Source organism: Copidosoma floridanum, unplaced genomic scaffold, assembly GCF_036245765.1.
Source record: "Copidosoma floridanum isolate Cflo_tuat_1 unplaced genomic scaffold, Cflo_Japanese_pri ptg000016l, whole genome shotgun sequence".
In the NCBI taxonomy this organism is placed as follows: domain Eukaryota; kingdom Metazoa; phylum Arthropoda; class Insecta; order Hymenoptera; family Encyrtidae; genus Copidosoma; species Copidosoma floridanum.
Window position 1 is genome coordinate 7,928,521 of NW_028321893.1, and position 26,777 is coordinate 7,955,297.

The 26,777-nt window shown below is 31.2% G+C and overlaps 1 protein-coding gene across 2 annotated transcripts in view; it reads right to left on the minus strand.

The window, feature by feature from the left end:
• Positions 1-24,102: 24,102 nt before the first annotated feature.
• The window catches only part of Synj (synaptojanin), a 506,691-nt gene continuing 504,016 nt past the window's right edge, over positions 24,103-26,777 (minus strand). For both annotated transcript variants that reach the window (XM_023391789.2, XM_023391788.2), the window contains exons 6-7: positions 25,285-25,459; positions 24,103-25,226 (exon numbers count right to left, since the gene is read on the minus strand). In XM_023391789.2, the coding sequence (XP_023247557.2) occupies positions 24,328-25,226; positions 25,285-25,459 (1,074 nt within the window). In that variant the 3' untranslated portion in view covers positions 24,103-24,327. The remainder of the gene's footprint in view (positions 25,227-25,284; positions 25,460-26,777) is intronic.

The window sequence follows — 26,777 nt, forward strand, 5'->3', positions numbered from 1 at the left end:
AGCGACTTTTAATAAAAAATAAGAAGTAAAAACAAAAAATATCAATTAAAAGAGTAAGAAATGATCTTTACATTGGTATTGTAAAAAATATAAGTCACTTCGCAAAAACTTAAGAAAAAAATTATCAAAGAAAATTGCGATAACATGGAGTCATATGGGAAATACACTTCTCTTACGAAAAACTAGCTTCTACAAAATACGATACATAAATAAAAATATGGGCATTATACATTTTTTCACGAGGATTAATACGAATCCAAAAAATTTATGCTTTCCCAGGAAAATTTAAGCGAAAAAAGTTATAAAGTAAGTGAAATCGAGTATTGTAACCTAAAAAATAGCACGTAATGTTGGAAAAGTTGGCAATACGGTTGTCTATTAGTGTATATCCGTTTGTTTGTTTTCTTCATTATTGTGAGTAATACGTTTCAGAAATATTAGTAATAAATCATCTTTTTACTATTGAGATATGATGGCCCCCTTAGGAGCCTTTCACATGATACGGCACCACGCGCTCTATCCTCCTGAAGGTGGCTTGGGCGGTTGGTACCGTAAAAAGTAAGCGGGTTCCCCCGGGCATATACATGTATTTTTTAAAAGTAATGTAAATTTCCTTGAAAAATATTGTAGTAATATCTTTAATTATAGTTATTGTAATTACTTAAAAAAAGGGGAAAATATTACCACAAAGTAAGAATAATATTTCGTATTATAAATTGCGCATGAGCATAAGACGACGGATTCCTTTTCTTCCAATTGTCTATAAATCGAAATGGTTAACCCTATGCTTTTGAAAATCTTATTAAATTCTTCGTAAAAAATACATAAATATCTATTCTCAAATTGTATCATATTGTAAAAAATCGAAATTTCAAAGCAGGTCTCATTTTTTACGTACTTGAATAAAAATGTCTGTCATGATTAATTTTTTTTTGAAAAACAAAAAACAAAAAAAACAATAAGAACCGAGAAAAGTTTACAATAGCGAAAAACTACATTTTTCTTTTTTTTTCTGTTTGTTTCTTTTAAAATTTTTTTTGGAAAACCCTCTTTAACGTGGTATGCCTTTAAAAAACAAAAAATTAAAATCAATAACACACAATTTCATGGATTGACAACATGCCAAACAGTTGAAGTATATACCTACATATTCCTTACATACAAAATAAAAATAATAAAAGTGTTAGTACATTTCATACAAGCCCGACCAAATTATGAATTTACGGATTCTCCTACAGACTGTCGACATTATTAATGGTGTTTGGTATGTATGTCCCGTACAATTGGACCTTCGCTTTTCATCGGTTTCTGACATAATACTTTTACAACAACAAGATAAGGATACAGTAATCAGCTTCACTACATCTTTTCTTCGTATTTCCTGTAACCCAAATAATATTTTGGTCAAAAGAGTATTTTTATTAAAAACAATATAAAATTAATTTTTTATGATAGTAAACAGTCGTATCTGCAACTCCTAGTAGCTTTCCAACAGAAGACGTACATATGTCATCTATATATATAGCCTTCGAACAGGATCAGTAGCAGTATAGTCTTGCAGGGAGAACTCATTTTTTACTTTTTTTCCCCCCAAATCAACATTCGTGATGGGATACAAAGGAGTATTAGTTATTGCCAAAACTACAAATGTGTTGTCATTATTGTGTTCCAGTTGATTTATACGCTTTGTGCTGCAAAACTCGCGTAGAAACCGTGCGCGCCTAACCTATAACCAATACTTGCATCCGACTTCCTGACCACCTGGCGTCAACGTACACATCAGACCATCAGATCGGATGTAAACATTGGTTATAGGTTAGGCATACACAGATTATACGCGAGTTGTGCAACAGGAAGCGTACAAATCAACTAGAAAAAAATAACGACAACACGTTTGTATCTTTGGCAATAACTAATTACTCCATTTTATCTGATGACAAATGGTGATTCGAGAAAAAAATAAAAAAACTGAGTTCTCTGGAAAATTAATTCTACTGTTCCTGTTGGAGGGCTTATATATCACATATATGTCTTGTGTTGGAACACCAATTGATCGATATATTTAATCATTTTCAGATGGGATTAAGTACGTAAGACATGTAACTAAAAAAATGTAGTGTGTTTTCAATGTTTTTCGAATTCCCGTCTTTGATTTTCTCATGTGTATTAACAGTTTCAGAATTTATTGAAAAAACGAACTCTAATACTAGTATTTCCAACAGTGGTGAGGATTTGAGAAATAATAGTAGTAGACAATTTTCTGATGACGATAGTTTTCAGTATTTCAGTGATATTAATTATACAGTAAATAATGATGTAAATCAAGTTTTTGAAGATGAGAACGACAGAATAAATGTTATTTACGAGGATATCAATGGGGATGTAGATGATTGTTCCAAAAATAGTGATGACCAAGATGAAGCACAATCCTGGGATAATCAATTCAATGACATGGATTTTTTTACTAACGATTTCAAACATTCTGCAGACACTTGCACTAGGTTTATCGAATCTAACTTAACTATTTCTGATGTTTTATTAATGATACAGGCATTAATTATTAAATACAGTTTGGTTCGCGATATTCAATGTGCTTTAATAGATCTTATCAAATGTTTGGCTGGTGCAACATTTGAGAACTGGAATTCCAGTACGTATTTTTTGTCAAAAGGTTTTTCTAATCCACCGGAAGTTATTAAGAAACACTTTTACTGCGCGTCCTGCTATCTCGAAGTCTATACTATTGAATCTCATAAACCTGTCTCCATCGTAATCAGTTGTCCAAAATGTGAGGCTGAATATCTTCTATCTGCCGAATCTACTAATTTTTTTTTTGACCCTTGATATAAAATATCAATTAGAATTGTTATTAAACAATCCAAACATTCAACAAGATTTTAAAACGTATCAAAAAGAGTACGAAATGAATAAAAACTGTGACCTCGTTAAGGATATACAGTGGAAACATGTATAAAACATTAAAAACTATTGAACCACATTGTCTGACTTTAAACATGAACACAGACGGAGCACAATTATTCAACAGCTCTAAAAAAAGTTTATGGCCAGTGCAGTTGCATCTAAACGAATTAACTCCAAAAATCCGTTTTAAGAATATCATTCTAGCCGCTTTATGGCAAACGGAACACGAGCCAACTCCGGATTTTATGAATCTCTATATGTCAAACTTACAAATGACTTTAGCTGATTTGGCCTCTGTAGGTATCAAGATTGTAGATTGTGATACGGGAGATGTGAGTGTAAGAAAAGTTTATTTGTTACATTCCTGCGCGGATACAGTTGCTAGACCATTACTTCAAAATCGTATTAAATTCAACGGTAATTTTGGCTGTAGCTGGTGTTATCATGTTGGTAAATATAACAGTGGTTCGATGCGATACCCTATTCTTGAAACAGATCCATCAACAAGAACACACAACAGTCATTTAATGGATATAGAAAACTTTTGTAAATTAGGAAAGTTTATTAGAGGTGTAAAAGGAGAAGCTAAGTTGACCGAGGTAAAAAATTTTGATATTGTTTGGGGCCTGCCGCCCGACTACATGCATGGATCATTGCTTGGTGTTTCAAAGCATTTGTACACTAAATGGAATACCACCATATTTGACAAACATAATCGGAAAACACTACAAACTAGGATGAATAATATCAAGTTAAGTCGAGATATACGAAGATGCCTGCGCAATTTAAATTATGCTAATAAATATAAAGCAACGGAATGGGCAGTATGGTTACAGTATGTAAGCTCACCTTGCTTATATGGCGTTTTGCCGGAAAATTTATTTCGTTCTTATGCTCTATACGTTGAAAGCATTCACACTCTCTTGAAAGATTCCATTTCTATTTCGGAAATAAATCGTTGCAAATATTTTCTTTTAAAATTTGTCGGTGAATGCCAAAAGTACTATGGTATAGCATTTATGACTTTTAATGTTCATGCATTGGTTCACTATTGTGAAGCTGTTCGAAATAGCGGACCTCTGTGGACGTACTCAGCTTTTCAGTTTGAAAACGGAATTTATTTGTTTATGAGACAAATCAACGCTCCAAATGGGTGCATAATACAAATTGCCAAAAAATGGTTGAAAAAGCAGTTGTTTTCTAATTTCATAACACAAGCTGATGATTCAAATACCGCTGTTGCATACAGTAAGAAAGTGTTTCAAGACCAAAAATATACTCAGAGTTCCGTAATTATAGGTAACGCTAAACTTATAGGAAAAGTTGACTACGACGAAGAAGTACGAACAGCTATACATTTGTTTCTCGACCATAATTCCATGAGTATTGAAATATATACTCGATGCGTTTATCAGACAGTATATTATGCTAGTCTGAAGTATAAAACGTCATTAAAAATGAACGACCGTATAATCCAAACAGTAAACGGGGATATCATCGAGATCCACTGCTTTGCAGTTACGCAGATGCAGTGTTTTTTATGTGGGTATAAATAAGTTACAAGTACCACTACTTTTGATGGGTCCTCTGGTGAAATTAAGGTCCAGCACATGTTGAAGTTGTTACATAAAATAACTACATTATCAGTGATGAATATTAATATGATTGAAAAGAAAGCTATAGTAATTGATACAGGAGAGGATGTTTATCTGTCTTTTTTTCCCAACAAGTTTGAAGTACAGTAACATACAGCATTTATTACTACAGGTACCATGTTGAATTATTTAACAATATTGACGATAGTAGTTGACAGCATGTAGTTAAACTTTTCATTTTTGTTTGACATTGATTAAATATTAACTTTTGACTCCACATACTTTGATAAGTAGCGGTGAAAATTGAAATTCCTAGAAATAAGTTTTTTCATCGCGTTAACGCGACTGTTACTGTATTTTCGAGAAATTCACCATTTGATTGAAAATGACACAAGAGTATAATAATCAGTTCTAGGAGGTGTTTTTTTTTTTTTTTTTTTTTTTGTAACCTTGTAATTTCTAGTTGAACCTAATTTAATTTTTTTAAAATCACGTCATTTTCATCTGCGCTTGGGCAGAAGATGATAAATCATTTGTCTCTGTATTATCGTTTTTTTCATCGCGTGTGCGAGATCCGCAATAACAATACATGTTAAAAAGCGCTGCATACTAATTATAATATCTTGAAATCTTGCAGAGAAAGTAATGTAAATGGTGATACCGTTGAATTCAGGACATTTTTAACACTTACATTGATGTGGTGTATGTTCGGGTAGTACCACTAGGGAGCCTCCTTAATTTTATGATAAAAAGTTACCTCCGATCATAGTACGTACGCGCTTAGACAATATGTATTTTGATACAATGATTTTTTCAATACTGTTCTATTCGCCTCGTGCGCAATTCCGAAACAGCGCCACTATCAGGAATTATCGAAACGTTTGACCTGGGTATTCCACGGGGGCGCTATACCTACATATATATATATATATATATATGTGTGTCAGATATGTCGGAACCTGACATATCCGGTAAATGCCTCAGTAGGACGTTGAGGTCAAACGTAACGATATTTCCCGATGGTGGCGCTGTTTTGGAATTGCGCCCGAGGCAAATATCTGTGCACCAAACAAAGTACTACCATTAAAAATATAACTGAGTATAATTTCGACAATCTTTTTTTTACTTATATACGTATAAACTCGTTGCTAATTTACAAATGTAAGCAAAATTGTGCTAGGATGAGCAGTAGTCAACAAAATAAATTATCCATGCACATTGCAATACTTATTTACATACTACACATTTTCAGAAAGAAAATAAAGAAAACTCTGATTCAAGTAATGTTTGTGACGATGGACATAAGAATATAGATTGTCAAAACAACGGCAACGTTTCTGAATGTGGTATTCCAACAGAAGTAGTATAGAAGGTATGCCGTATATTTATTACTTAAAATTTAAAAACAATAATTGTAATTAATACTGACTGTTTTGCTTAATTTATCATGAAATTTTAGAAAAAAAATAAGTCCAAAAAATGCAGAATCGATGACAATCTAGTCACTGATGCAAAAAAGAAATGAAAAAAAGATAAGAAAAGGGACCCTGTCATTCAATCGAATATTGACCAGAATAATGTCGATAAATCATCAAGCGACTCTTTACTATTAAACATCGACGTTGATGAATGTGTTGATGCTTCGATCATACGCGAAATTCTACAGCTGGAAAACGAGAGTAATCCGGAAAATAAGGGAAAAAATGATTTGGAGAAAAATATCACAACTGAAGGAGAGGAGCTACTTAATAATGCTGATGACTCGATGCTGAATGATCAACAACGTTTGTTCAGTGCGGAAAACGATACCACAACAACAGAGAACGCAAAACTTGCCCACGCTTCTAATGAAATAAAAGAGCAATAAAACAAATGTAAGTTTTTAGTTATTGCAGTTGTAGTAAAATGACTTGTTATTATTATAAATCATATATCTAAAAAGTTTGATGGCCTTAAAGTGAAGCCTCCATAACATTGGCTAGTACCTGGTCACATGATCAAGTGAATTTTGAAAATTTGAAAAATAAATAAAAAGTATTTTAAATTATTCAAAATTAAATACGTATACTATGAAGAACCTGTGTTTTAACACTTTTTTAAAAAATTACGAAAATAAATGTTGATTAAATGTCGGGGGTTGGCATGCATAACGCGCAGTCGGCGGGACCCCCTAGTATTAGTATGCTGTTTATTCATAAAAATGATGAGTTAAAAATTTTTAATGTAGAAAAAAAAGAAAAAGGATAAATTACACTCATATAAGAATAAAAAAAATGGTATCGATTATAAGAAACTGTACCTTGACCAAAAAATGAAAATGGAATTATATGAAAAAAAAAATCAGTGACCAAGAAGAGAAACTAAAAATATTAAGATAGCAACATGTTGAATTGGTGGACAAAATCTTAAGTAAAATTGATAAATGCGGTTTGTTTCATTAATGTAGACATTCTGCTTTGTATTATTATTTCGACACATTTGTATTACCTCGTATTACTTTCCACAGCATCGAGAGAAGTTAATGTATTTTCTACCAAAAACTTGGGTGACTTGCCAACAGGATATATAAACAAGGAGACTAAAAAGGTATGAAATAAGGAAATAAATAAATAATTCTTTGCGTTTATTCAAGTAACTTTTGTTCAACGTTTGCGAGAAACGACTTTTTATTTTCTTTAAAACACTTCCATAACTCATTCATATTTCTTTATATTTTTTCTTTCGATAAATGACTAGCATGTCAATTGCGATAACCCTCAAAAAGCTTCGTGTAATACGACATTGTTATAAACTAAATAAAGTAGTCCCTTAATATACGTACTAGATGCACTCGCGTGACTAGAAATTGTAGTATCAACTTGCCGGGACCTGTCAAAGTGACAGCGATACTAAACGAAGAACTTCGATGTATGGTAGGTTAGGTTAGAGTACAAGATATGCACTATAGGCTGTATTCCGCAAAGGCTGCCAGCAGTTGAATTCACGTGAGTGCAAGAGAGACAACATTGGATGTAACTGCTGGTAGCTTTTGCGGAATGCAACCTATACATTATGTGGAGACGTTAGAAGGTTGGCTCACCTACTTTAGTTAAAAATCGGGAGTGCCGAAAATACAAAAATCTTTGTGATTTTTGAAATATAAGATGACGTTGCTCCAGCATCCACCCCCCACCCCCCGTCCCCTCACATGGCTTAGCATGGCTTTTTTGCAGACTCCCCCCACCCTTCCCCTTACAGAGCCATGTGGTTTATGTACAGCCCCTAATGTATTATTTAGTATAGGAAATCAAGTACAACTGGTACTTAAAGATAATAAATATGTTTTGTTATATATACTTGTAGATCCACTGCGGGAATAATTTGTACATGTGTCTGGATCGTTATCATGAGGCAGTAAATAAAGCTTGTAGTGCTAAGCCACCTAATCAAAGTTCCCAATTTCTGAAAAATATTGCCTGTACAATAATTGGCACAGAAAACCTAAAATTATCAAGCGTTAAAGGCAGAAAATGCAATCGGTTCAAGGGTGCGGTGGCAAAACCAAAGATTGATCCAACGCAGCTGTCATAAGTGCATCGTAAGAAATATGGCAAATGCAATATCTATTTAAATTTTTAATGAATAATGAAACTCTAGTATCTCTGAGCATGAGTTTTTAATAACTTGAAATTACAATTAAATCATATTTACATTTTGTAAAAGTAAGATTTTTGCTTTACTGCAAATGTATTCGCAACACAAATGCATTCGCAAGAATCTAAGTAACACTCTACAATTAAAATAAAGTGAGATTTAAAATCAGAAAGTTTGCAACTGTTGTCACTGTGTCTATACATATTAGTATAAGTATAGCATAATGATAATTTGTTTTACAGAAATATTCAAATTCTTTTTGAAAGACGTGAAGAAGATGGATAGCGTAGAAATAGAATTAGAAGATTCTCAAACTGATTCATACATAGCGAGTAAGATTCAGGATTTGAATCGAAAGCCACGAGTAAAAGTTAATAAACAAAAATCACAACAAAAATCTGATGCTGATAATAGTGTAGCAGAAAGTACTATCAACAGGAAAACCGACGTGGTTGGAACTGAGAAAGAAAATCATAAAAGCTCTTCTTCTGAAGAATCCAGTGAATCAAGTAGCTCAGACGAAGATACTGGCACTGAAGAATCCGAAAATGATGGAAGTAAGTGAAGTTCTGCAAATTTATCCAAGTATGCACGCTACTGCTCCTTTTAATTTGTTTGAACCTCATAAAGTAGTAATGTAGTCTTAGGTATTGTCGAGGTAAGCCTCTAAGAACAAAACAAGATCTTCCACGACTCTTTTCAAAAAGGGGTTGTACCCAAATTCCGTGGACAGGGGGGGGGGTTTGGTTGAATCGTACGCATGTTTACGATGAGGGGAGGGGACAGCTAAGAAGTTTACGTGTTACAAAACACTCTTGTCATATTCTGAAATATTAGTTTTTAAATTACTTTTACCTAATAGTTGGCGAACAAAAATTTTTTATTGTATCTAAAGTCACTTTTTTGTAAATCCCACTTTTTGTTGATAAAGGGATTCTTCGGCATCATTGCTTGATATGCTTTTATTAAGCGCTGCTAAGAATATAAAATTTAAAATTTCAAGAGAACCGTTTATTAAATGATAGACATGTACCTGTGTAAATAATTTGTATAATAAATATTAAAATGTTCTATCAATAATGTAGAAAAAAAAGTAAGTTAACGTAAGGGAGGAAGGTTTAATTCTGATTCACACAAAGTTTACACGGGGGAGAGGGAGGGCTCCAAAAATCGAAAAAATCGTCCACGGCATTTGGGAACGACCCCTAATATTATGAAGCATTTTTGAACTGAAAATAGTATTGGTAATAGTATTACAAAAAAGGGTTGTGATTAAAAAGCAAATCATATCATATAAAAGTGATTTAAAAATTTTGAAGTTTTAAATTTTCAAGGATAGTTAATGTACGTAAAATTAATATACATTGTATCACGCTGATGTCATGTGGCAGAAAAATCCTTAATGTGGTACTACAGCGAATTTGAGCCTACTTTGGATCAATCATACAATAAATTGCACACATCGAAAAGCCTTCAGATCAATGCTGTAATATAGTATTGGTTTTTGTACAAAAAAAAAATTTTTTATTGTATTTGTATTCCATACGTTGACGTTGTTTTAACAACCAATGTATAAATTGAGCCCTAGCTGTTGAAGTAAAATTGAATAAAGAGAACTGGAGATAAATTTAAATTGTGGAGCTGTTTTTATTATTGATAATACTTCAGCATGTGGAATATAAATAAATAAATAATATTACAGGATTGACCTGAAGGCTTTTAGACGTATGCAACTTAGTTTATGATTAATCGAAGATAGGGCTCCAATGGGCTATATAGTGTCACTTTCATTGAAGTAGCTAGCTTCTAGTATTGAAAGAAAAAAAATGAAATCTACTACCTAGAACTGTTAGTTTAAAGGATTATTGTCTTTCATGAAATATATATGTATGTTGTTAATTTATAATAAATGTGCCTTGTGTATTTTAGTGTTAACCAAATTATATATACTAATACTTGTTATCGTTCCGTATTCTTTTTTTGAAAAAAAATTACATAATCTTGTGTATGCATGTTAGATTTGTAAGCGTAATGTAATATTTTGTCTTAAAATAATTATTGCGTAGTATGCAGAAGCAAATTACAAAGTGAGACTGTGCCAAATAATAGTATAAAGAGAACTGACTAAGTCACTAATGTTATTCTCATGTATTATGTTTAATAAATATTGTACACATAAGTAGCCTCATTAAATTCAATTAAAAAAATTTTAAGCTCGTTAATTCTTTCTTTCTGCCTTATAATGACATTTATATTTTAAAATGTACAATATACTACTTATTTTTATGCTTTCATTTAATTAACGTACGTAAAAGTGATAGGCACATCATTTTTTATTATCAAAATCCATTAAATGTGTTAGCTAAGTAAAAAAATACACTGAATTTGTCTGTTTCTCTTTTCTATGTTAAGAAAAATTTATAGGTTAAAGTTCGGTAGTAGGGGATGGTGCTACTGATAACGAAGTTACGTATTCAACTTTGCGCCCGTGAAGACACTGTGCGCCCGCTAATGACTGCACTGTAGGTCAAGCGTCAATTCCCACACGTGGATGCAAAGTTATTACAGGGCGAAAAAGTGTGACCTGGGGTGGAAAGCAGCGCACCAGTGGGATAGTAGATTTCGTTACAAATGTGCATATGTCCAGGGCGCTTGCGAAAAGCAACGTCTAAGGGACCATATATTTGGACCGCCTTGGTCTGATGCACTGCATGAGTAGTGAACGTTATTGTCCAAACTGAAGGCACACCATGCTTTCATGCTTTCAAGAACGCCCGAAGTAGCATAAAAAATTACTGTCATTGCAGCATCAGAAAACAGTATTTTACATACTTATATAAAAAATGATGTTTTAAAAAAGCACCCCTGCATATATATATGTATATATTAGTGTACCATCGAAGTGCATATAAAAATATATAATCCTCAATGGTGTAATGCACCATTCAAAGGGATGCGTAAATACACAGAAGTCTGATAAATATAAGTTTCAGTAAAACCGTATACATCGCAGAAAGTCAATTATGTTAAACCAGGCCTACGAAATGTAAACACGTACATGTATATATAAGTAGTAGTAACTTCTCAAAAAACCTTATTCATGAAACTTTAGTGATGCATTACCCATAAGAACTTATTAATTGTAGTGCATGAGTTTATCACTTTTGAAGGTAAAACCACCATTAGAAACTGACCAATAAATGGAATTTTAAACATATAATTCCAATAAAAAAAGTAACTGTGATTAACCCGCATAAGCCTTCAAAAGCTTGTTTAAATAATTTTTCCTGTAAAATCTCATAAATTAAAAAACTATTCACTCCACTGTAACATTACCCATTAAAATTTATTAATTGTACTGCATAAGTTTATCACTTTTGAAGGTAATAGCGCCATTAGAAACTGACCAATTATTTTGCATTTTGAACATATAATTCCAATAAAAAAAGTAACTTTGATTAACCCGTGTAAGCCTTGAAAAGCTTGTTTAAATAATTTTTTCTGTAAAATCTCATAAATTAAAAAACTGTATTCAATCTACTGTAGCATTACTCATAAAAACTTAATAATTGTACTGTACTAATTCATCATTTTTGGAGGTAAAATCATGACAAGATACTAACCAATAAACTGTATGTTTAACATAAACTCCAATAATAAAACTAACTGTGATGAAACCTTATAAAACCTGATAAGCATGCTTGAATAATTGTTCCTCTAAGATCTTATTAATTTACCCTGATTGATTTATGACTTATAAAAACGAATTACTTGACAAGATATTTTGTTGTGAATTTGCCAATCCCTACAGATCCGTGACAAATTCAGTTTGTATGCGGTTTTATCAGACATATTTTACTTAATTCCGAGTATCTTATAATGCTCTTCTTCATAAATATTTTACTGTTTTTATACGGTGATCCGGGTGCAAATACACAGTATGAACCACATTGCATTATTTTTTTATAAGGTTTAATCAGTCGATCTCGACCGGGTATATAACGCAGAGCTTTATTTTATGGATTTTTTTTTATTCTATTAAAAAGTTAGAATTATATTATTTGTTAATGCAGTTCACTCGTAACCTTTTTGACGTATAAGATCAGCAGTATTGTAATCCGTATGACTATATATACAGATATAACGCGACGTACTAACGGTAGCTATCGAAGGAGAATTATTGTATCCACTAATTTATTGCTTATTTTATAAGCTATGAGTGAAGATGAGACTATAGCTACGTAATCACCAAGGTTTTAGCTATTTTAAAAAAAATTTCTAATTAAATCTTGACGTTGATTATACAGATATTGCAGGTTACGTATCAGAGCAGTACTGATTCTTATAAGACTGCATGTTGAAAGTTCAATAATAAAATTATCAATACTCACTTCATAAGCCTTAAAGCGACTTGAAATTTGAATCGAAAGTTTTTCATACACTAATTAATCTCTGTTCAAAGTATTATCTATATATTGACTTTAATTCTCTTAGCGAGTGAACTCCCTTAAGTAATTGTTATAATAAAATATTTTTAAACATGTATAGTCGGTTATTTATTTTTTAGGAATAGTAAATGTTTTCATATCTTTTTTTCCGATTTTTAATAAAATAATTAATTACCCATTAATGAACTTGTACTTTTTGTAGTAGTTTGAGAAAAGTTTGCCCATCTACATGTACTACCCCCCCCCCCTCTATGAATAGAATTCATGACAAATCCATAATAAGAATTTGTACATATATTTCTGATGTAAAATTATTAACTAATTGATTATTTTTACAGAAATTAAATCATACAATTAAAATAAATTTTATGTGTCAGTATGAGCCGTTTAGCTTATGCTATACATTTTATTATAGGTGCATAGCTTTATGTGGTTCTATAAAAAAATCAACGGTTTTTTTTTCCTAAAAAACAGTCTACAGAAGTAGTAACCCTCGTTAAATTATTTAAAGAATTTAGAAACACTCAACTGTAATATTATTAAATTTTGTTATCATAAGTATCTCGTTTTAACAATAGTAATAAAACTCTTTTGTTAATCAATCGTACATTGGGTTTTCGTTCAAAGATTCCATGAAAAAGTCAGAAAAATAACACTTGAAATTATAAATTCGTTATAAATGTGAGGTAATTATTTCAATGTACAATCAACAATGCCAATACTTTCTGGTATCATTGATACTCCGTCCCAAATAATAACATCAGTCTCACATTACTTTTTAATCTAGTTTTTAATTTTAAATTTGGAAACTAATTTAATATAATAATAATTGGTGGTAAATGTAAGCATTTAATTACCGAAGGGTGGTGACATGGGTAGAAAAAATACTGGATACCCCGCAACGTAGTCTATTGGTTGGTCTATCAGTTACTCTTTTCTAATGTAGATTAATAAACTTTTTTCTGTTTAAGACGCACGAGAGCATGACGAGGGAAGTTTGAGGAATCAGAAAAAGCATCAACCACCGCACTACTGTCGTATGTAAAGTATAGTATAGTACTGTGTTTGGATTCCACTTATATTCAAAGCAGGGTTTTTACATATCCTATGTCCCTAATCTCTACTTCCTGTATTTTTTTTTTTTTTCGAAATTACTCTCCTTTTTCCCTAAGTATAAGCGAGTCTTTCATGCAGGTCCCTTATAAAGTTCTCCTCAGATTACTCGGTCATCCATCCTACTAGGTACTATTTACTGCGTGAAGCGATTGTCTCAAGCACACCCAGCTCGGAGGCTAGTAAACTGACCACTAAGCTATCGAAACTCTTGCCACCTCATTACTATTTACTTCTTAATGGCGAAACAAAAATTAATAATTTTTGTCGGTACATCTCATATATTTTGGGTTAATATAGTCTCTTTAATCCTATTCTATAGCTTTACTAACAAATATCTGCCAAAAAGTCGCTAGAATAATAAAAATTATATTTATGTATCTCAAAATGCTCAAAACAAGGTTTTATCAGGCTCAGTATACACGGAATGATTTTACTGTAAAGTTAGCTCCAAGCCAAAATTTTCCTATGCATGGTTGAGATAGGCGTGTCCTTAAAATCAAGCAGTGTTGCTAACAGTATGATATTGGCAACAGACATTTTCTTAGCTCATACTGTTTACAGTAGACTACACGCAGCATTCCTTAAGCCGATTTCTACTGGGTCGCAAATTTAAATATGAATCAAGATCGTTTATCCCAAATATCATTAATATCTTCTTATAACTCTCTACTCCGTGCATCTTAAACGTAAAGGCTTTACGTCGGTATCAAAAGTAAGGTCATTAGAAAACAGATTTATTATTAGCAATATACTACATGATTATATACTATCAGTAGAAATCGATTGACCATGTCTATGGTCTTCCTATGTAGTATACAAGATCTAGCTGTACAAAATGTTTAAATTTTTAACAAATTAAAACCATTCGTAATTAATTACGGACAATCCAAAAATAAAGTATTTTACATTATCAAATAACATGCTTTTAATTAATTAGTTTGTTATTCCAGATTATTAAGTGAATAGCTATTTATCAGAAAAAAAGGATGATCATTTTATTTTACAGTTTCCAATAATTAATCAAGACCAGATTGGTTACATACTGTGAAGCTTACAGATAAAATAAAAAAAATAAGATGGCAGACCATTACAATATTACTTGATATTCCGTTTTTCTTAGTGTGTGCTATGGGTAAGACAAGTGATTATTAAATTTAGTGATTTAAATAATGTTAGGTAAAACAGCTATTCATACAGTCAATCATGTAAATGTAATTTAATTGATGGGGTAGGTAACTTCAATAGTTTTCGCACTGTCTTTGATAACAAGCTGAAGACCTAAGTTAACTTAATAATGTAGGTCATTAATAATTATATACGTATAATCAATGACTTTAGTCACGGCAAGTTAAAGAATTGTCTAATAAAAATACAAGTAATTTGCACAGGATTTTTTTCAAGCAATAAATAATAATTAAGTGTAGAAACTACGCATAATCACGAGGATTTTTTATTAATGTCGCATAAATCATAATTGAACTTCGTTAATTTACAAAAAGACGTTAGAGTGTCTCAATGAGTTTTGTTAATAAATACCTTATCCAAGAATTATGTTTCTTTTTTAATTCTAATTTTATTGTCAGCTTGAAGTAAGAGGCTCTCAAAATTTGATGACGATACTCATTAACAAAATAAAAATTGTTTAGTTGCAAGCCTGCCCTCTCAAATTTTTCGATAAACTCTCATGAGTACAGCTATTTTTCTTCCAAAGTGATGGCGCTAATTCAGATTATAGTCAGGATATCAGAGGTCAAAAACTCTGGAAACGAGGTGGTTTTTTTTATTAAAGCGTTCTTAAACTTAAAATTAAGAAAAATATATAAGCAAGAGTACCTATAAGTCTCTACTTAAAGAGATGTACGGGTCACGGGTCTTCTAATGCAAAAAAATTATATTTCTACTCATTCGTTGTCTCTCTCCAATGTGTTAAAAAGTATTAATTATAAAAAAATATATTAAGTACAAAAGTTGTTCAGGAGTAAATTTTTCATAGGAATCAGGTATTGAAAAAAATCCAAAAACTCAATTTTACTACTTAAACAAGCAAAAAAGTACAAGAAATCTAAAAATTAAAAACGACACAAAATGCTTGGATGGTAACCTATTTGTAATGAGACGCGACTACCAGCAGAAGAGTCCTTACAAAAGTAAATGAAGTGGCTAAAGTTGAAACTAAAACCTCCACTAGTTTACGAATTTAAAAGAAAACCGCAAAAATTTAGCGCCATTTTACAATGTAAGAAAGCATCATGCGGCGATAACAGGAACTAAAACCTCTCCCACGCATTTCAGGACGAATAGCAAAATTGTCAATCTAAAATTTAAATATTTCATACAATTAGTGAATACGGTAAATTGAGATTTATTTTTTTTTAAAACCGGTAGGTACTAATAATGTCTTTGATCTCTAAAAAATTCAGATTTTTAAGAAAGTAAGCAAAAAAAAGTTATTCATTGCAGAGTACCATAGTTTTTTTTTTTACTTGTTGCATTCAATTGCGCTTTTTAAAAAAAAGAATTGACAAGAAAAATATTTCCTCATTAGTTGAAAAATATAAATAATATATTTATATTTTTTTGATAAATATAAATTTTAAATAAATTCAAATTTCTTGAAAGAAGTTATAGTATTCCTATAAAATATACCTTCTAACAAAAGTAAAAAATTTTACTCCTGATAACTGTACTCATGATGATTTAAGAAAAAAATAATAACTGTACTTATGCATTGATACTTATAAAAATATAAAATGCACATTATAAGATGAATTGCCAATCATTATATATTCAGCGGAAAATATTGAACTTTACATATTAAACTTATTCATGTGCAGAAGTTGCAATCCATATTTTTGATATTAACATTTCAGCAAACAACTAGGGCTAAATGACCCAACTACTGCGCAGGCACCAATTACTGCGCACTCGATGGTAACTGAAAATAAGGAAAACAGACTGAAAAATTTGGGTGCTTGGACATTGTAACACGTACGGACATTAATAACGTTCAATCCAGAATCATACTTTACATCATGACATTTATTTAAATTTAGTACAATCAAAAATTTCAGTGCGCAGTAATTGGGTCATTTACTCCTACCGATTACGTAGAATATTTTTTGTTTATTTATATAGTTTCCATATGAATTCGGAAAAAGTTGGCTTTCAATTTCGTAACGTTTTTCACATTTCTTTTCTGTTTCAGATGGCAATACTATTTTTATGACCCTACCTACAAACCTTTTTAAAATAAAATAAGTGGTTCGATAGAAAAATTATTAAAAAAAAAGCATACAAAGGCTATGAAACAGTTTAGTCCATTTAATCCAATATATACTAAGGTAAATTCAGGTAATTCGGGACACTTTTCAGTAGCAAAATTTTCATCTCCACTTTTTTTAATGTCCCTTATTTTTTAGAATTTTTAAAAAAAAATTTCCCTGTAGTCGGACGGTATTTTGAGTAAAAAAAAAAAAAAATGTTGTAGTGCTTTTCTAAATGTTGAAAAATATGTTATTATAAATTTTTTTTGTAATTAAGCCTTTGCGGGACATACATACACCAGATTTAAGCTTATTCTGGACACCTATTAAGTTAAGTCGGGACACATGTAAAATCTTTGTTTTAAGAGAGTGTATTTTATATTTTGATCAGTTTTAAAATTATTAAGTAGTCTAACAAATCGACTTTTTTCAAGAAATATAAAAACCAACGAAAAGTCATTTTGTACAAGATTTTAATCTTAATTTTATTCAGTTAAACGTCCAATAAGTGACAAAATATCAAAAAAAATTAGTTAGGCAAAACTTCTTGTTTTATTTTAAGTTTTGATTGTAAAACTTCCATTTCGTGAATAACCAAGGTTCGTCCTATTTTATCAACTTGTTTTTCGTAATTATGTATATCTGTTCTCAACTTTTGTCTGTTTTTTTTTTATTTTCTTCCAATTTTATTGCGTTCTTACTTTCTTTTTTTTTTTTAAAATGTCTTTTTTTTGTTTGATTAGAGACTTTTTTTTTTCTTGTAAACTTTTATTTAAAATTGATTCTTTTTCTTTCATATTTCTAGCTTTTGCTCTTTCTTGTTTATTGTGTCATACTTTTTGTTCCTTTAATTTCTTTTCCGTTTCTTTCTTTTCTAACCGTTCAACCAACTTATCTACAGTACAAGCTGGGGCTACGTCTAATTTTCTCTTTTTGGGAATGAACTTTGGAAATGGAAGAGACGATTTTATTTCTGTTGACACACTTGTATTGGGTAAATCTAAAACATTTAAATAATTATAGCTTTTATCCGGCCATTTAAGTTGTTCTGTATAAAACCAAACAACACTTTTTACCATTCTGAATATCGTCCTGGCTGCTAATACTACTGTTGTTTGGTAAGGCTTCGTTTATAAATGCGGTATCACTCTCGATAGGTGTGCTTTTTGCTGGTGAATCAATATTTTTACTTGATTGACGATCAAGAGTGTGATTATCTGTGATTTTGAACTTTTATTTTTTGTTTTTCTGGAATTATTTTTTGTCAAAGTACTTTTAGATCTCACAACTTCAGATTTTTTGCTCTTGGACATTTTGTTAGATTTTTCTAAATATTTACAATTAAACCTGTAATACTTTATAATAAAAATCTTGTAAGTACTTTGCACGGTAAGTAAATACTTATATAAGTTGTGATTACTTACTGTTTACAGTAGTATTAAGGTTATGATGTTTATTTACATGTCGCATACACCTTCAATTGACTAATTACACTTGAATTTTACGTGAAAACTGTTCCCCTTGATCTAATAATATACTTAACTGTTTAATTAAAGTGAAAAAAGTTAATTAACTAGTACTTTTTTACTGTATTGACTAAAAATGAAAGTTGTGCCTCGCGAAGATATGATGTGTCCAATAATACCTTAAGGAGTAAAAAACGTTAAGGTAAGTCGGGACACACCATCCAGAATTGGCTTATCAGTATTTTACTTGTAAGGTAATGTGGGACGCATAATTTTAAATTATCAAAGTTGTTTTCATGACACTATTTATGAATAAATTATTTCAGGAAACACTACACTAATCGTTGGAAAATTTTCCGCCTACTTTCCATCTTATAAATCTTTTTTTAATCATATATAAGTATACACGGTCATCTCCCCGGCACGGAAGAAAACTTGGTTGTTTACGGCTGCCGTCAGAACACCTTACAGCATTTTTTTCGCATTACTCTTTGCTATTAATTATTTTACTTCTTCGTTGCTTTAGATAAATAAAGGCTTGAAGAATATTGGGATTTTTTTTTTTTTTTTTTTTAAGACTTGTTTATCATTTATAAAAACAGTTTTTAGTCTGTGTCCCGAAGTAGCTTAAGAATTTCAAGTGTCCCGAATTACCTGAATTTACCTTAGCATATACATCCGTATACATATTATTTAATTCCAAAATTTATTTTATTAGTAGACTATCATGAGACCTATAAAGAAAAAAAAGACTAATACATGCATGTAGATCGACGGCATAGTAAAAGATAGAGCCAACTCAGATTTGGCTTGAATAAGGAGCCAACTCAGATTTGGCTTGAAAAAGGAGCCAACTCAGGTTTGGGTTGAAGAAGTAGCCAATTCAGGAGTAATTTTTTTCATCAAGTTTTGTCCTGGTAGTACTAGCATTCACAATACATGTATACCTATATAAGCGAACAAGAATTTTTCATTGATCCAATGTTTCAGAAAAATAATTTAAATCATTAGATCAAACTATACTTATTAAATTGTTCTCTACTAGTCTTATAAAACTTATTTTAACTGCAAATAATATTTTTTTTTAGCTTAAGTGTAAATAGTTATTACATTTTCTTTCTCCTATGATTACAGCAGAATAGCAAAGCACACAATTAAATAAGAATAGCATGCTCGGTTACAAAAACATAAATTATTTTTCTGAAACATTGGATTATTGAAAAATCTTTGTTCACTCTCATAGGTATACATATATTGTGAATGCTAGTGCTACCAGGACAAAACTTGATGAAAAAAATTACTCCCGAGTTGGCTGCTTCTTCAACCTTAACCCTAAACTGAATTGGCTACTTTTTCAAGCCAAATCTCAGTTGGCTCCTTTTTCACCAATTATCTGAGTTGGCTCTGTCTTTTATCCAGCCGTCAACATATATTATACATTGTAGTCATTTCCGTTATTCTAACTTATACTATTTTTAGAACGAAGTTCTTTATGTCGCGTGCTTGGGGGGCTGGAATTTAAAGAACGACGGATTTTCTTAAAACGAAAGTCGCTTACTAGAAGTCTCTTCCTCTCAATTCATTTTACTTCCCCCCTTACCCCATCATCCTTACCATCAGTCACCTACACACTTCCTCTCACCCTGTCTCTTCCGACCGTGCTGGGCTAATCTCCTGCACACATCCTCTCATCACTCGCCGTTTTGCCTTGCCCCGCCATTCCCCTTCACACTACACCAGCAAAGCATATACACCAAGCAACTAATGTTTTATTAAATCATAATTTTTTTTTCCTACAATAATTTTTATTCAACTTTACATTTTTTTTCTTCTACAATTCTGAAAAAAAAAAAAAAGTTTCCACAGAGATTTAAACCCCCGATCTTCTGCACGCTCGTCATGGCCCTTACCCTCTCTGCTATGAAAGTGTCCGAATTAAGAAACTCGGTTATTTCATTTTGTCGTACAGTTCGTTACTTATTTTTAATGCATTTACTGTGTATTCATTCGTTTGGTTTGATTACACATCAAATAAATAGATAATTTATTTAGTGAAATTTATTTTTTAGAAACATGTTTCGAAAATTTCGAAATTAGTATATATTAACAGAGCATGCTTATCATTTATTTGTTACTTTAAAAATAAATTAATAATTTTTGATACAATTTTTCATGAAAATTTTCAAAAATTAAAAAAAATTTTTTGTATTATACAAATACAATAATTAATTTTTATTGTGTTTTATTCTTTTACAATTTTTCCATTCATGAATAATGTGATTGTTTGATTCAAGGACGTTCTTTACATGGTTACCGGGGAAAAGTTCAGAGAAGTGAGAGAAACGCTAATGTGTGCAGTAAAGCTAGCAATTGTTTTTCTCATGTGAATGTACTTATTATGTACATGCTTTTACGCACACTTCATCCCCTCTTTCTAAGTTCATTTAAAAACCAACTTGTGGGTCTATTTAAAAATTTGGTAGGTTTACCTGAAAACAATATTTTATACCCAAAAAATTGGGAGATTCCTACAAATTATACAAATGCCATTTAACGTTATTTTCTCACAAGATTACATATGCAATATCGATTTTTTTAAATGTAACATATATAAAATCATAGCACAGTCGAACGAACTGCAATTTGTGTGGGTATTTCTTATGCTGTATAAATATACGTTTGCTGTTTGAATAATATCTGTCAAAAAAACCCCATGTGTGATGAACGTCACGAAGGGACATTCACTGGCATGTATTACTACTCCATTTAAAAAAGCTATACTACAGGATGGTTTTTCTTAATTTTCTGTAGACAATTATTTTTCAAGTTATAAATATACACGAGAAATAAGTGTTGGATCGTATGTGGTAGATGTGAGCGTGACTTTACAGATGTAATCAGCGTAGCCAGTAGGAAGTTGTTCTGAAATCACTGGAAGATTTGAAGACAGCGCACAGTCTTGTACTGACCAGCCTATATATTATTTTTATTGCATTGCACCGTAGTATTTTGTTTGTGATCATTAACTCATTAAATATCAAAATGTTTACTGAAACCACACCCAACTAACGTAGGTATACTCTTTCTAACGATGGTTGCACCATTTCCGTACGCAATATCGTTTCATAGAAGGTAAATTTATATTTATAACGAAATTATTTGCCATATAATTTTACAGAAGTATAACTTCTTACTTGTTATTACATGGCTTTACCTATATATGCGCTTTAACGAATACTTGACCCTTTCTTTCTTATTTTATTAAAAATATTAAATGAAAAAGATTTAAACAAAAAGCAATAATAAACAATTGAAAATAAAAATAAAAAGTAAGGTATAAAATCAAAATAAAAAAATAGAATGAAAAAAAAAAAAGTAAATTGATATGAAATAAAAAGAAAAATAAAATGAAAAATAGTATGAAAAAAAATTAAAAAATGAAATAAAAAAAAGGGAACAAGATCAAAAAAGACTTTAAAAAATGAAATGAAATGATAATAAAAAGGAAAAAGGAAATGAAATAAAAATAAAGAAAATAAAATTTTTGAAAAGTTAGAAAAAAAAAATAAAATGAAAAAACGGAAATAAATTTTAAAAAAATCAAAACAAAAAAAGTAATTAAATGAAAAAGGAAAAAAATAAGATCAAATCAAAAAAAGACAAAAAAAAAAATGAAAAGAAATTAAAAAAAGACATGAAAAAGACATGAAAAAATACAATGGAATGAAAAAAACAGAAATAAACAAAAAGAATTAAATAAAAAAAAAATTAAATAATGGAAATTAAAAAAAAAAAATGAAAAAAATTAAAAGAAACAAACCAAGGGATATAAATGGGTCATGGGACCCACGGTAAGAACGAAGTTCTTCAAACATGAGATGAGTTCCAAAAATAATTAAACATCAGATGTATGTCTAAAACCATTATAAAATAAAGAGACACAATTTCTCAGGTAACAAGGGTGTCGCAAAACCCATAGAAAGAATGAAGCTCTACGAAAATAAGTACTGCATTCATGCAGTTCAGTAAAACAAAAACTTGAAAAACGCATGAAAAAAAAAAAAATTAGTTTAGTACTCACGATGGTTTGAACTTCGTGAGTACTGTATTAATGCACGATCTACTTACATTGTATCAGTTACAAGCACGCTTACCACTGAGCTAACGTCGCTCCTCGAGTATAATGATACTATAATAATTTTTTCTTTTAAAGGTTAAAAGATTAGAAACATGTATACAAAGCTTATGTTCATTTATGAATTTAAGTATTGCTGGCGAGTGTCTTTGCGCTGTTGCTGCAAGTTTTCCTTTAATTTAACTCGTGGATTTTGCTGTGCGAGAGGTAGGGGGTCACACTCCCGCAAGGAGTGCGTATTTAATACACTTGTGCGAGTGTGTCTGTTCCCCCTTTCCGCGTATTGTATAAAACATTTGATGAGGCTTGCCGCGAGTAGGTCTGGCTCGGGCAGCACGCTTGCGGCACTCTCCCCGTCCAGACTTCGAGCGAAGTAGACGTACTTACACAACAGAAATTATACTCGAGCAAGCAGTATAACGCAGCAAAGTCGTTTTTTGGGCTAAAGATGTGCCCAAGCAGCAGCAACACCGTAGAGATTTACTACTCCACGCTGGATTTGTAAATTTAAGTATCTTTTATCTTTTAAAGGCCTAAGCAATAGAGGCAGCATTCAAATAGATAAGAACTGCACGAACGGCTAGCTAATCGTCGTGTCGAGGCAGTGATTTTGTTAAAACGTTGTCAATTTTATCTGCACGATCGACTCGCTATTCGTTGTATCGGCAGACAAATTTGTACAACGTAGACAGCTCGCTTTGTAAAGCTGATCTAGTCTGAATTTTGAATATTCTTTGATAGCATCGCGATTTTCCATTATCTAAGAAATTATTGTTAATCTCTTTCTCTTTGGTAAATATATTTGTTGGTTGTTTAAAGTGAAACCATTTTGTAAATCCTTTCACTAACCCTCGCAGAAGCTCGAATTTATTCCAGAAAATTAGACAACAAATTTCCACTTTCTTTAATTCGGCAGCAGTCCGAATTTGCCTTGGGTTTTTCCATTCGAGGCTTTCGAAGCTTCTCGAGCCTCGAGAAAAGCCCAGCATATATACACAAATATACAGCTTAAAACAGTAAGTTCATTAAAAAACAGTTCGCTTATCCCATCAGAATTTGATGAAGGGGGAAAGAATAATTCATATTAAGTTTATTAATAAATGTGGAAAGAGAATGGGATCAAAAACTGCTCTTTATACTATCATGAAAGGAGTATCAGGATCTCAAAAAGTTATAAAAATTGGAGATACATGCAAACAGTTCCTTGTTGTTTCTCGTATTCCGATTAAAAACTATCTGATACTGTTCAAATATATTAACCTCGATACATTGCGATAGTGTATCTCTCCCTACGCGTGCTTCAGGGGCCTGCATAAGAACGAGCAATCTATGTTTTTTATACGACGATACCTAATAACATAAGTATTGTATTAGTGCTTTGTCACGAAGCACATGAGAATACGAGCAGTGTTAACTTTAAATATATAGGGCACTGCATTGCAAGAACGGCGAAACATGTTGTAGTTACGTCCACGCTACTTAATTTTAAAGTTTACGACAGTCAATGTTGTTACACCTTTATTTTTGTTAAGAATTTGCCTTAGAATTAATTTTTAGAATACCTTTTAACGAGCTCCTTTTGTAAAAAACAAAATATGATTTTGAAGAGAACTTACTATAGAAAAAAAGTTCATACATATGTAAATATGATCAAGTACGCAAGGTAGTTGAAAACTTTTTCGAGACACCTAAAACAATTCATTTATTATAAGTTATTTAATATTTTACAATCAATAATAAGCTCAATAACTAATCCAAGTTATCATTCCTTCTGGGAATAGGAGGACCGTCACAAGTTCTTGATGGTATTGGAGGTGGTACTGTTACTGTCAATTTTAGTGTGGAAATTTCTGGTAGAGCTGAAGAGAGATGTCTTGATGGTAATGGGGGAGGATTCGATTTACTAGACTTTGATGACTGCGTTTGTCGCAAGCATTTTAGTGGTACATTAGAAACATAATTAGTTGAATTAATAGTATCTATATTACAGTTAACTGTAGATGTTTCCTGCATTAAACTAATTTTTGATTTCATTTTAACGGGAGGTGGTGGTCTAGAAGGTGGACTTGGTCGCAGAGGTGATGAATCGTTAGATACTTTGCCCTTAAGGGATTGATTAAAAGCACTCGAAATTTCTGATAATTCAGGTACAATATCTCTTGTTACAACGTTTGTTTTCTTTGCACTCTCGTTAGATTTAAAAATACCGATTTCTTTTTCGATGAACGAGACCCAATCTTGTGTCTTTAGTCTTATTTTCAGATTATAATCTAAAATTCTTATTGCTCCTATTTTTACAGCAGCTAATGCTTCTTGACCGTCTTTAAAAGTGACCCATATGTCACCTTCGACGAATCTGATAAGTATTATTTTTCCAATTTTAGAAAGATTTTGCACAAGAGCATTCATAAAATTTTCATCGAAAATATTTTCAGCTCTACTACTGTTTTCATTGTCACTTATTATAACTGTTCCATCTGAAGGTCCTAAATCCTTAACCACGTTTTTGTATGCAATTTCACGCTTTTTTTCATCGATGCAATAAATATTTACATCAATAACAGCAATCACTGGTCTATGATCACTTTGCTTTAACTCACCTCTTAAATAATAAACTAAATTGCCAGAAGTCCATTCAATATCACTGTCTAAAAAAATTGTAGTATCATAATATGAATCATCATTATTTATGTAAAAATAACTCACCTGTATCATACATCATTTTTCGGCGTTTCCATAAAATTCGGTCTGTCCAGGCAGGTTGTCGACATTTTTCGCTAGTATCATAATCGTTTGAAAAAAGATCATACTTGTACGTTGGAGGAAAAGTTATTGGACCTTCTAAATATCCTTCAAAAACATTTCCTTGCTGATGCTGAATCTGAAAAGAGAAAGAAATTTAGTAATTACCAACGCTAATTTTTAAGTTCACAACAATTTCTTAAAGATATTTAAATTATTTTTTTTATGTACTAGATTAATAAACAAATAATGTACAAATGTTAAGCAAAAATAATGAGAATACGTTTTTCACAACAGTTAACAAACAGTTAGAATTACCATTTACCAATGTTTTCTGACTTGGAGTTATAAGCTGCAGCACTGCCATCAATGAAAAGCCCAAAATTGAAAAATACTTCGTGTACTAACTAACAACGCAAATTCTCGGTTTAAAGGAATTAAGTGATTTCATAATTTCTTAGTTTTATTCTACATAAAAGTTTTTTAGAATTAAAAAATGAATGACTAGACACGTAGTATACTAAAAAAGTATTTTTCTTAAATTGTGATCTTAAAAACTTTTTTTAACCTAGTATACTACTATTTATCTAGTATACGAATTTGTTTCTAAAGATCCATGGATCATGGATATACTACTTGCGCTTAATTTTCATCATAGTTTCTCGCCAAAAAAGGCAGATTAACATAACCTTAAAAAAAGATTTAGTCTCTAAAAAAAAGTTTTAACTACTAAGAAAAGGCAAGATTTTAAACATTATTTTTTCTTCGCCGAAACTATATCCAACCATCATGGTTTAAAGACATCATTACAGTTGTAGGTACTACCATAAAAAATCGAGAAATACCGTTTTCCCTCCTATTTTGGCGGAAATTGAACCTTCTGACATAAGTATTTTTTTCTCCTTGCAACTAACATTTTAACTGAAAAAAAAGTCTAACGTATGCAGCAAATAATTTTATTTTAGTGGTAATTTTTAGAACAAAATTACCTTTAGAAAAAACTTTTTTCCGAAAAAAGATAGATAAGATTCACAGGTAGACAATTGATTTGTTTAAACTACAAAACGCTCCTATTCTTAGCCATGAGCACTTCAATTGACTTTATCATTTGCTTCAACTATATTTTCATTTAACCTAAGCATTGGAGATCCTAGACCCACCAATTTTGGTTGTGAGAAAGGACAACCACTACTTTTATTACAAAAAAAGTAGTAGATCATCTGGAATAATGCACCTAATAATAATTAGGGGGTGTGCAGTGATTTTATAAAGAGCAATTACATTGGCGACCCGGTAACTGAATGTTTAACAAAAAATCACTGTCTTTGGGTATTTTTTTATATTCGTATTTATATTTTAATTTTTTTCTATTTCTGTATTTTTTCCCTTTTTACTTAAATAAATAAATAAATTATTTTTATTTTCGCATCATGATAAAACCACGTATAGCTGACCAT